General features: G+C 37.8%; 1 protein-coding gene across 1 annotated transcript in view; it reads right to left on the bottom strand.

Moving 5' to 3' along the window:
• The window catches only part of LOC122789878 (ADP-ribosylation factor-like protein 13B), a 402,405-nt gene that overhangs the window by 358,754 nt on the left and 30,703 nt on the right, over window positions 1-12,948 (bottom strand). Inside the window, exon 2 of the mRNA XM_044057311.1 lies at window positions 7,917-8,166. Coding sequence (XP_043913246.1) covers window positions 7,917-8,166 — 250 coding nt within the window. The remainder of the gene's footprint in view (window positions 1-7,916; window positions 8,167-12,948) is intronic.

Below are 12,948 nucleotides of genomic sequence, written 5' to 3'. Positions count from 1 at the left end.
CAGAAACACTATGCAATAAGTATACTTTTCAACCTTTTAGCAAATGATGTTAGTTCCACCAATTTATGTGCAATAACTTGTTTTTGGAGATTGTGTTGTTAATCTTTATGTGAACTGACTTTGCAACACAATACTCTGCCTAGAACATCATGATCATAGTATTAAATTAGACATTTATCTAAAGCTAGACTCCTTACTTTATTTTAAAATTAAAAAATACAATTAGAGATCATTTAAGCAGAATGATGATTTATTATTATATCTGTCATAAGGTTAACATTTGCAGGATGATTTATTTAACTTTCTGCTTGTTCTGGTGTGCCAAGATACAGTTTTTAAAATGAATCTGCTTCTTAGAGCTCTCTGACGCTTTCCTACTCTTGGCAGGAGACATTGGCTCAAATTTAGAAAAGTTACAGTGAAGTGTACATGAGGGGTACAGCTTGTGGAAATGTGTTTGTACTAAGACAGCCCTTTTGTATGAAGACATGATGCACCATGGGAGGCTGTCTCCATGGCCATGCTAGATGCCAGTGAGGAATTCCGAAGAAGGGGATTATGCTAACTATCCATGTGATCTCCTGTGGAACTGGCATTTATGCATCTGAGCAAATAAGAGAATCACTTGGCAGCTTAAATTAGTACAACTGCTCATAGCCACTCATGGTAATCAGCATGGCCAAAAGGCCATGTTCAACCATCATGGTAGAGGTAATTGTAGGAGAGTTCAAGAGTCAGGCAGTGTTAGGGTGCATTTGTATGTGAGGGGCTGCATGTGAGTGTGTATCTGCCTGAGAGGTTGCAGTGGAGGTTAGTAAGTGGGTAAGTTAGGGGTGTGCATGTATATAGGTGAATGGGTGAGTGTGTCCATGAGGACAATCAGGCAGGGAGGGGTGTGTGTGTGTGTGTGTGTGTGTGTGTGTGTGTGTGTGTGTGTGTGTGTGTGTGTGTGTCTGTCTGTATGAGTTGGGAAAGCTGACATATTTCCAGACACCCCTAGACTATTGAGCAAAGCCTACAACAGTGAGTTGGGAGACATACTAACCAGTGATGACTTTAGATTATCATGTCTTAATGGCACTTAGGGATGGGGAAACAGCTAGACACCACAGAATAACTCTGATACCTCATACTTGAACAACACAAACCTCATCATTGATTGGAGGGAAGGGGCCAGTAGTTACCAGAGAAAAACTCTGAAAACATGGGCCAGGGAGACCCGTAAATACTCTACATAATGTGCCTTAAAGGCACTTCTTTAAAAAAACAGTATGGAGCAAGGAATCACTAGACATAAGGGATACTAGAAACAGCATGCCTTAAAAGCACTAAAATGGATTCCAACCCTGTGCCTTCCAACATCAGATATTTATTCTCTGCACCACCACTAGAAATCAGGACTGTAATGGATTAATTAATAAGACATGAAAAAAGTAGAAACTAAATTACAAAGGAGAGAAAACAGCTTTGAACCTTGCACCCTTACCACAGGAAACATCAGCATTAACCAGCTGTGCAAACTTATATGTCAGTACAGAAAGGATTTGTTGTAGCATATAATGGGAATCTCCAGCATTATTCAATTCCTACAACAGTTTTTCAGTCATATGGGGGAAGGACAGGGAGCATAAAGCATACCTCTCAACCTCTTAGCTCAAGAAAGCTAGACAAGGCCAAGATTAATGTTGAGTCAAAGACTCACAGTGAAGGAAAGATTTTATTTATTCCTCTTACAAACTTAAAAAGTTACTAGAATAACAGCATTTGCACCAGCTTGCACTTACTAACAGATATGAAATGTGCAATTCTAATGTCTAGAATTAGTGATGGTAATCATCCATCATTTACCAGGGCATGAAAAAAGGCGACATAAGATGTTTTGACAACACAGAGACTAATATTAAGTATGTGGTGTGTGTGTGTGTGTGTGTGTGTGTGTGTGTGTGTGTGTGTGTGTGTGTGTGTGTGTGTGTGTGTGTGTGTGTGTGTGTGTGTGTGTGCGCGCTCGCGCGCGGGCACATGCGTGCACGTGTGTGCATATGTTTTAGTATACGTATCTATGTACGTGTGTATGTATGTGGGAGAGTGAATTGAGGCAGTATCTATGCTAACATGATGCACTGGCCAGCTGTGCTAACTTCTGCAGGAACTGCTGATTAGATAAGAGCACTTCAGATACATGCAAATTAGTTGATAATAAGGTTTTTCCTCATTGTGGCTAATGTACCTCTAAATCTAATAGTACTGCACCTCAGCCCTTTTTACCACAGCCCTTAATGTCAGCTCTGGGGTTCTATCTGAATCCTTAGGAACACATAAGCAGTTTTGCATCCATTCAGGGAAGCGCCAACATTTTCCCCCTATCAGTTTGACAGACTGTGAAAGCTAATCCACTTTTGGTTGGTATAATAAGAGGTAGGATGAAACAGAAAGGGGAGGAGAATCCTTTAATCAAACTGAGATGTGCTACTTGCAACAAATTAGGATGGATAGGTATCATATACGTCACCTGAGCTGCTAAGTAAACTTGCTGTTTCAGATGAATGCTTGAGAGCTGGCACCACCCCCACCAACAAAGAACAAGTATTAAACAGAAAAAGGTGGGAGGCAGTTATGAAACAGGAAGTTGTAGGATGTTATAAAGCAGGAAGTTGTTAGGTGAGGAATATAGGAGGGAGACGTACTCCTCAGCCTCTTAGAACAAGAAATTTGGACAAAGCCAAAAGAATGGGATGAAAGGCCCAAAAACAGGGACAAACTGTAAATATTACTCTCATAAACTTAGAAAGTAGTTAAAATAAAAGGTTTTGCCTTTCCATCTATTTTTGGAAAGATATGAACTCTGAAACTCAAATGTCTGTTATTAGTTAGTGAATTCAATCCTCACTGATTTGTAAGAAAATCCTACATTTTATGAGGAACAGACCAAAAATATGAAGCAGAAATCTAGACGGTCTGAAAAAATCTCGACAGTTAAAAGGTACGGAGGAAGAATTCATGAACAATAAGAGAATGAAGGCAAACTCATTGCATACAACGTGGAACTGGAAGCAGAATGAAGACGAGGGGATTTGTAAGGGGAAAAGCTGTGAGAGTGAAATGACAATGACAGTAAAAATAAACCAGAGAGTTTCCTGGCTGAGAAATGAAGGGTTAGTGGCACAAGACATATGGTTCTTTTGCTTGTTAGCACACAGCAATCTGACTAGTATCTGAAGCATTTTTATAACTGAGATGCCGATAAAAGAAATCACACAAGCTATACTAAAAATATTCCACTCTAAATTGGATTAGCTATACATGTAGGGATGTACACCTGGTTAGTATTTAAAAATCTCTGTTATGAGTGTATCGACATCACTTTGTACAAATATAGTTATGAGATTTCTTAGCAGAAAAGTGATAAAAGAACAGAACTGTAAGAAAAAATATTCTTGCTGTCAAATATATTCTGAACTGAAATAAAATATCCATGTCGCAATGATTCACCCACCCTACATTTCAGTGTCCTCAACCCTTCACATTGTAAAACTCAAAACTGTGAATGAGTCATAGGACAAGATTTTTGTGACGCATCTGAGCTTACTTGGGTAAGGAAATGTTGATAGGGCTGTCAACTGGTATTGGTGATACACTCTCTGTCATATGAAAGGATACAGACATATGTCATACATGCCCCTGGTGTACACATCCTTTGACTTAATACATTAGCTGTCTCACCCTTCTGGGGAATTGTTCGTGCATTGGCATAAGCAACGAACTGCCTTTACAAAGATGCCCTCCCCCCATGCTTTGCACAATAATGTGATGCAATGCTACAGAACATTAAGCAGACAGAGAAGGTGGATATGCTTTGAGTTTCTGTATAACAAATGGGGTCTAAATATTCAAGTGGGCCAGCAGTGAAAGCAGAAGCATCAGTGGAGACCGTATTATCTAAGCTGGTGCAAATATCATATGTTTCTACTCCCAGACGTGATTATATTCATTTTCAGAGGACAAGGGAATTAAGCCCTCTCAGATCTCAGCAATGGTACAACATCTCCATTTAGTGGGGAAAGTCTTTAACTACAGGAACAGAGCTCCACGTGGAATTTTTCAGCTAGTAAAATGGTTACAACTGAAACTAAAACTGACAGCATTCTGTATGATTAACTTTCTTGTTATCCATGACAGTTCATTGCAAGGAACATATGTCTAGACTTTTAAGGTAACAGTAAGATGAAAGGGTACTGCAAAATAAGAAACAAATATGAAAATAAATGGATACTTTTATTCATCACAGGTGTATATGTGTGTGTGTGTGTGTGTGTGTGTGTGCACATGTGTATTTGTATATATGAGTCTCTGTCCATCTGTGTGTGTGTGTGTGTGTGTATATCTATATATCTATATATATATATATATATATATATATATATATATATATATATATATATATGTATATATATATATATATATATATATATATATATATATATATGAGTCTACTTCATATGACCTAAATTTCATTTGACTGAAATTCATTTGACTGAGACCAAAACACTGAAAGTTCAAAAGACTGAAAACTCATTTGACTGAAACTCATAACACTGACAAATTAAACTAAAAGGTATATTCCCTTTTCCCCACTGGAGTGTGATGCTAGAGTTAGTATATATAGTTAGGATGGTGTGGGGGGGGGGCAAAGCCCCCCACATACTTTATACATTTTAAACCATACACATGCATATTTATAACTGCAATAAATAACTTTTTGCAGAAAACAATATTTATCTAAACTATGTGGGAGGCTTTGCACCTCACATACCCCAATGTGGGGGCCTGTGCCCCCCCACACACCCCCCTAACTATATATACTAACTCCAGAATTGCACTACAGTGGGGAAAAGGGCATATACCTTTTATGTTAATGTGTCAATGTTATGAGTTTCAATCAAATGAGTTTTCAGTCTTTTGAACTTTCAGTGTTTTGTTCTCAGTCAAATGAATGTCAGTCAAAAGAAATTTATGTCATATGAAGTAGACCCATATCTATCTATCTATCTATCTATATATATATATATATATATATATATATATATATATATATGTGTGTGTGTGTGTGTGTGTACAGAGAGAGATATTTTATGCATATTGTATATATAGAGATAGACAAATGAATATATATATATATATATATATATATATATATATATATATATATATATATATATATATATATATGGGTTCATAGGTGTGTACTAGGCTAATGGCCCTGGAGCCTTTACAAACCTAGCCCATAGGATTACCCTGAGTATATTACTTCATACATTTTCTGGAACTCAAAATTCGTATAGTTGAGATCATATGATCAGGTTTCTGAAAACTCAAAATAAAAAAAGCATCTTAAGTTTTTGCCAGGGGAAGCCTCATGCACCTACCATACCACCTGCAAATTATATATACTAACTCTGGCATCGCACTACAATGGAGAAAATTGTAAATTCCCCTTTGAAAGGGGAATAGTGAAATTTATGTTTTCCCCTACTCCAGTGTGATCTCAGAGTTGGTATATATATATATATATATATATATATATATATATATATATATATATATATATGTATTGTAGGGGGTGTGGAGGGTGCAGCTCCACCACATGGGGGGTGCAGGGTGTTAGCCCACCACAAAAATGTAGAATTTTTGTTTTTAAGTTTTTGGAAACACAATCATATTGTCTCTACCATATGAATTTTGAGTTTCCAAAAACTCGATGAAAACCCAAAATACATACTCTCCCACAAACACATATGCATGCACACACTTCTTCACACACACACACACACACACACACACACACACACACACACACACACACACACACGTATCATTCAGGAAGTCATCCACCCCTAGTAACTATCATGTTGACAACACACCCCTTAGAGTTGACCAAGGAGTCAGGGACTTAGGGACACACATAAGTAGCAGTCTAGCCTTTGACCATCATGTGTCTACAGTAGTGAAGAAATTCTTCTATATTGTGCAGATTATAAATAAAGGTATTGCATCTAAGTCCAAGGAAGTCATTGTTCCACTGTATTTGGCATTCATCAGACCTATCATTGAGTACAATGCCGCCAGGCATATCAAACAATTAGACCGTCCACAGAAGTTCCTCAATAGAAAAATGCAGGGCTTAAATAAAATGTCCTATGCAGACCGCCTTAAAGCTCTATCCCTGTATTCTGTCTCGTACAGGCTTTTGAGGAGAGATCTATGCCTGACATATACAGGGCATTGTCAGACACCACCCTGATGGATCGCCTGCATATCCGCAAAATAAACAGCACCAGAATTGCCCATTCTAAAGACCTAAACCTTGCCTGTCATATAAATAGGACCTGCTGGAGAGACAGGTATGTATCCCAGAGATTACTCCATCTCTGGAACAGGTTCCCCATCCATGTGAAGCAGAGTTCCTCCCTAACCCAATTCAAGTGCACCCTGGATGATTGGATGGGGAACAAGAAATTCATCCCTGGTTTGGCACCTACATCTCTAATGGACACAGGCAACTTGTAAATGGTTCATCTCCCAGGCCCCTGCTTGTAAATGTTGTATCACCTGTGCACCTGCTTATACTTATCAAGGGTATCATAGCTTGTCAGAGATTTAGGATGCATGGCTAGGCTTCAAAAGGCCCCTGTGGTCATTAGCCTAGTAAACACCTATGAACATACATGTAGTCATGTATAAATACAGTTTACATACCTGCATATCTGCTGCTATTGCATGGTGCCAGGTGTTTATATACACAAGCTTTGCTTCTTAATTGTTCATCAGTGGAGGATATGCACTATGGATACTGTAATTTCAGAAAGGATGCAGCAGGGATCTAATTTGTCTCAGGTGAAGGATCCTTCCCTTGCCTTAAACAGTACAACAGCCTCTGGCTGTAGAGTAACTACAGAAGCTAAAGGGTAGGGTAAACCAATACGTATAGTAGCCAATAAGCAGGCATATTTCTAACATCCATATACTATTTCATTTACAATGACTTTTTATTGCATTTTAACTTATTCCAAGCTACACAAAGCCCTCAACGTCTTACAGTGTCTGGAAACAAACCAAAGGTAATCCAGAAAGCTCAAGTCAGGTCTGGTATCCCACCTGTGACTTAGAGGGTGACAGGACTAATGAGAAACAGAGTATAAAGGATTAGACCAGATAAACTTATTTCAGCAAGCAGATCTAGGAGACTTTTTCTGATGCCCTCACTGCAGGAGTAATAAAGAAGCCATAACTGAATAAATGTTTTGAAACTTCAATAAGGCATCATTATTCCTCCCACTGGGAGGGCATCAAAGTGAGAGACAGAGTCGGAGAGAGAGAGTCTCATAGATCTCTTAACTAAAGTGATTTTATCTGGTCTAATCCTTTGTACGTTGTCTTACAGTGTCTACTCATACTCAAAGATCTTAGAAAAGAGGAGAAGCAGGACTTGAACCAAGACCCTTCTTCAATTTGCAGTTTGTATCTATGGCCTTATCTTACATTCATTATCTTAGAAGTCCAAGAAGTTCACAATCCCTATGAAATAAACAGTAAATTGCAAAAGCCAAGTGATGCATACATCCAAAATATATAACAAAATCTGCTTCTCTTAAAATAATGTTTTTTAAATTGTGACACTTTTTAATATTTTGTGGCCTGCATAATTGCTGTATACTGTAAACTGCTACAACAGCTAAAACTGTTCTGCTGAACAGACGCATTTCATTTTGAAGCTTTTTAGCACTTATTCCAAAGGAAAGGACTTACATTCCTCATTAAGGATACCTGGTGTAATTGACTGAAATAATATTCCTGAGCCAATAAATGACTAATGCTTCACAATATTTATTATTATATAGAGAAATGAAAAAAAAACTTACACTAATAGAGGCTTCCCTGAGACATGGGGATGTTTGAGCAAATTTTCTACTGTTTCTCTTGCTTCCTTCATCCTCTTAACGTCACTAGAGTCAACCACATATATAATTCCATGGACCTCATAGAAGCAGCTTCTCCATATCCCACGAACACGTTCTCTGCCTCCCATGTCGAGCATTGTTACATCACACCTGTCAACCTTGAATTCATTTCTTTCCACCCCTAGAGTTGGGGCAGTATTTCCAGGAGGCACTGTAGGATAGTCAAAAGTTATGCAAGTTAACAGTTGCACTACAGATCTGATAAAAGAAATGAACAACCATAATTAGTTTTGGTTAAACAATATACGAGTGGTATACCAGTACAAACTTCCATATACAACAGGTCCTTAAAAATATAATTTTCTTACAATAAATAATGTAAAATAATATGTTTTTCAAGGTTTTCATATTAAAAGTCCAGCAACATTTAAACAATAACTGTACAGGGCAACAACAGGTCCATATAGTGTATAGTGTAGGCATATATGTATGTATGTATGTGTGTGTGTGTGTGTGTATGTGTGTGTGTATATATATATATATATATATATATATATATATATATATATGTGTGTGTGTCTACTTTGTTTCATTCTCATTTTGCTGAATTTCATTTTACCCCGACCTTATCGCTGAAAACACAAATTACTGAAACTCATTTCTCTGAACTGAACTTAGTATATATGGCACTATGTAAAGTACTGTAAGACAAGTAAAAGGTATATGCCCTTTTTCCAACTGTAGTGCAATCTTGGAGTTAGTATATATAGTTAGGGGGGATGGGGGGCATAGCCCCCCATCTTGTTTGTTTTATATTGTATTTTACCAAAAACCTCAAAACAATACATTTTAAACAATAGACATGCATAGCTGCAACACCAATGACTAACTCTCTCCAGAAGACAATATGTACTCAAACTAAGTGTAGGGCCACACACCTCCATTCTGGGGTGCTGCCCCCCCCACACACCCCTAACTATATATACTAACTTTGGGATTGCACTACAGTGGGGAAAAGGACATACACCTTTTTACTTGCCTTACAGTCCTCTACACAGTGCTATATATACTAGCTGCAGTTCAGTGAAATCAGTTTTCAATAATTTGAGTTTTCAGCGAAGTGGTAGCGGTGAAATGAAATTCAGTAAAATGAGATTCAACGAAACAAAGTAAACCCATCCATCCACTACTCCTTTTCCCATTTTTGCACATGGGGTTGAGGTGTCACCTCAATAGTGAGAATCCTCTTGAGCCAAGGTTTACACTGCTACAATTGCTACTATCAAAATGGTGCATTATGGACTCTGGTAGGGAGAAATTACTAGAAAATGAAACTGTTATAGACTGTCTCAGTAATAAATGACAGTATAAATAGCGTATTTATTTTATTAAAAGCATTTAAATGATTAATTATCTAAGCGTTTTACAAAGTAAATACGTAAAAAAAAACAAATAAAAAATAGCAGTACATAAACAGAAAGATGTAAGCAAACAATAAAGCAAAGCTGACTAAGAAGAGGACAGCACACGTCATAAATATAAATAAATGAACCTGAATAAATGATGCTTCAGACATTACCTGAAAGAGGCCATCAATTATAGAAGGTAGCTAAAGATAATCACCCTGCACATTCAAGCCAAGTTCCCATAATAACTAGCAGCCTCTTCCTGGATGACCTAAGAGGCCTTGTCAAAACTTAGGGTTCCACAGTACCCTGCAAATAGGGAGGACCCAGCTCATACAGGGCTCAGTATGTCAGTAGCAAGATTTTTAAAACTGATCTAGCAGTAACTATCAGAGGAGTGATACAATAAAAGTGTTAACCACCTATTAATGTCCTCATGTCAGACTTTTCTACCTTCTAGAGTTCTGCCAGGTTAGCATATGATAGCCTCTGGTACAAAACTTTACAGTAGGCAAGGTAAGAAGCATCAGGACATGGATCACTATAGCGACGTTTGAAGATGGAGTTCCCCAAAATTTCTCTAGCAGGTTTAGCTTATCTATGGCAGTATGGCTTTTCTAAATCCTTCCTTTCTGCAATACTTCATATGCATCATCAGATTTGACCAGTATTTATTATCCACTGGTGGAATGAGGTCACCAGCCACTTCTGCAACTTCTTTTGACAGAGGCTGAGTTAATTTGGTTGTTAACCCTGACTCCTTGCACATGCCCAGTACATGTTTGCACAGAGGAGAAGCAGTATAAGCCTGCAAATACCCTTGCCCCAACAAAACAGGCACTCGGCATGTTTCTGGTCTCCACTGGAGAAATTAGTGCAGCACATGTGTTCCAAACATGTGCCCCACCCCCAAGAAAAGTAAACAGGCAAATCTCTTTCATTATTTTCTCACCTCATGCCAGCTCCATCATCTACTAAAGCCATTAATAAAACTTGGATCACCTGGCTCATAGTCAGGGCTTTATCCAGCTATGCCAATGCAAATGAATCCAGGATTTACCCCTCTACGTCAGCAGATCTGGCAAATCCAACCACACAATTTCTGGAGTTGCACAATATTTTTTAGCTAAAAATAACATGTCATGTGATGATGACAGTCAACATTTGGCTATTCATTGTCAACTTGACATTAAAATCAATGTCAGAATCATGGTCTTGAGATGGAAATTCTCATTTCTTTTCCCCTCATACATAATGCAAGAGGAAAGATGATGAAGATGAAACGGGTGTACTGTCCACTGGTGTATACCAGTATCATCTCATCCAAATGATTCATAGGTAGCCTTAGGAAAATTGACTCCAAACACTCTGTCAGTGAAAAAAAATCAGGCACAGATTCCAGAAAGAAGCAAAACTTTAGCTGCGTATTGTCAGCACAGGACTGAAAGAAATACCTCTTTTTCTAAGCACCTCCCAAAGGGCCAATACATAAACAGTAACTGACAATGGCACTGGGACAGAACCCTGTGGAACTCCACTCCACATTCCAGAAGACAGCAGCTAGACTAGTCTAACATGATACCACTGTCTGGTATCAAACCAAGAGATAAGAAACTAGTAAACTGATCACAGTGCCAGAGAAGCCACAACAAACATAAAGAAGTTTAGTCAGGATGCCTTCATCCACTGCATCTAATGCAGCCATGATGTTACCAGAATATAATTATTGACCTGAAATCATAGAGATCACTAAACCCAAATGAGGACTGTCTGACTGTTGTGCCTAAATTTAAAACAGACTTGATTTGGATCAAATAGGTCTCAAAATGCCAGAAATGAATACATCTGTTATACATTACTTTCAAATAAGTTTACCCAAAAAAGGACGATTTGAGAAATGGTCAGTAATTTTCTAGGTTGTAAGGATTCTTTTAAACTCTATAGAGAAGGAAAATTTGCTCCCCCCAAATCATGACCCGAGTTAAGCATTTAAACATTTCACACAGAAATGCCTGTTATGTACATATATCTAATCTTTTCCTTTAAAGCAGTGATGCTCAAACCACTGAGTGCATAAAGTTACACAGCTACAGTTACCTTACCTTTGTGGCATTGTATCAGACTTTTGATGTAATGTGTGCAATGCTAGGATTCACATTCATACTTTAATAAGCAAAATACTTGGCCCGTGTTAGGAGCAGCACTGTTCATGAAAAACTTAGACATTGGGCTTCCTTGGAATCATGTCATACCTTAGTGTTTGTCTATGTCATAAATTACTTGTCTCATCAATGTAGAGTTTGAGGTTCAGCGACTCAAACTGCACAGAGTCTGGGAGACTTTCTACAGAGAGAAACAATTAGGACTGTTGATTTCTATTTGGGGAATACTGCAAAAGGGTTATTGGAGAATAACAAAATCTAGGGTGTTTGTCCTGCTCTAGTTATTTCCTAACTCCTGAGCTGATTATAAATAGGTAGAGGTGTGGGAATGAAGCCCCACAATGGGAGTACATGGGGTCTAGTTTTTTTTTTTCCCATTAAAAATGGTTCTGCTGATCACTTTATGCCTTTTTGCAATGTTGTCCAAATAAAGCCTACTACACAATCTTCATCTGAATCTCTGTACCTCTTATTAACCAAGAAAGTAAAGTTCCAGAAATATATGTCTCGTCTTTCTTCCATTATTGTCAAGGTAAGACGAAGATGCAGAAGCAGGACAAGATATGAATAGGTCATCAAGATAAGGGCAAGATGCAGAGGTATCACATAATATGAAAAGATGGATACAAAAGAAAGCATTTTTCTTTGCTATAAATACATATGGAAACTATCAGTAATACTGAAGAGCTGTTTTCTGCAGTTTAGAATGTGAAATTGGGTTATGTAATTTAAGTATGTAACTGTCTCATTATCTGTAAAGATGTGCATATACATGCTACTATTAACTTTTTTATTTATTTTTTATAATAAACTTCAGCTTAAACTCATGAATGGTACAAACATGCTATCAGCTAAAAATATAAAGCAATGCCTTAGTTATTCAGTAGTTCAACAACCAAAATATTAGCCCACTTGGCTTTACAGTTTCAAATAAAGTACACAGTACCTTATTTATCATAGTAGTGTTCATTTCACTGAGTCAGTGCCCCCCTGGACACAGGCTGCCTTGAAAACAAGTCCAAGGCTGCAGGTTTGTCCCAGGCCCAGTTCTGTAAGCAAGTATTTCCACAGTTTACCTTCCACAGGTTAGCCCCAACTGAGCTATTTTATTCCACTCTTACAAGCCTTCTCTCAGATATTCCCTCAAGTGAGGAACTGACTTTCTGTTTCCTATTCGCAGGCTACTTCCATATATAAAACACTTAATTGTCAATTAGTGCCTGCTGGTTAATACAGAGATTTTGTGTGTATAACTTTGTGAGGATATTCCCACACTCCACACAAGAGCACATTACTCATTCTTCCAATTTAACATATTACACATTGCACTTTTCAAATATAGTTCTCCAGTTCTTTACCAGTGGTCATACATTTTTTATACAACCAGTCTTCCATCTTTATACATATTAATATCCTTCCCTTGCC

Source organism: Protopterus annectens, chromosome 15.part0 (assembly GCF_019279795.1).
Source record: "Protopterus annectens isolate FY-2018-M chromosome 15.part0, PAN1.0, whole genome shotgun sequence".
In the NCBI taxonomy this organism is placed as follows: domain Eukaryota; kingdom Metazoa; phylum Chordata; order Ceratodontiformes; family Protopteridae; genus Protopterus; species Protopterus annectens.
The sequence above is the reverse complement of the archived record's forward strand: the minus strand, read 5'-3'. Positions and strand labels throughout refer to the sequence as shown.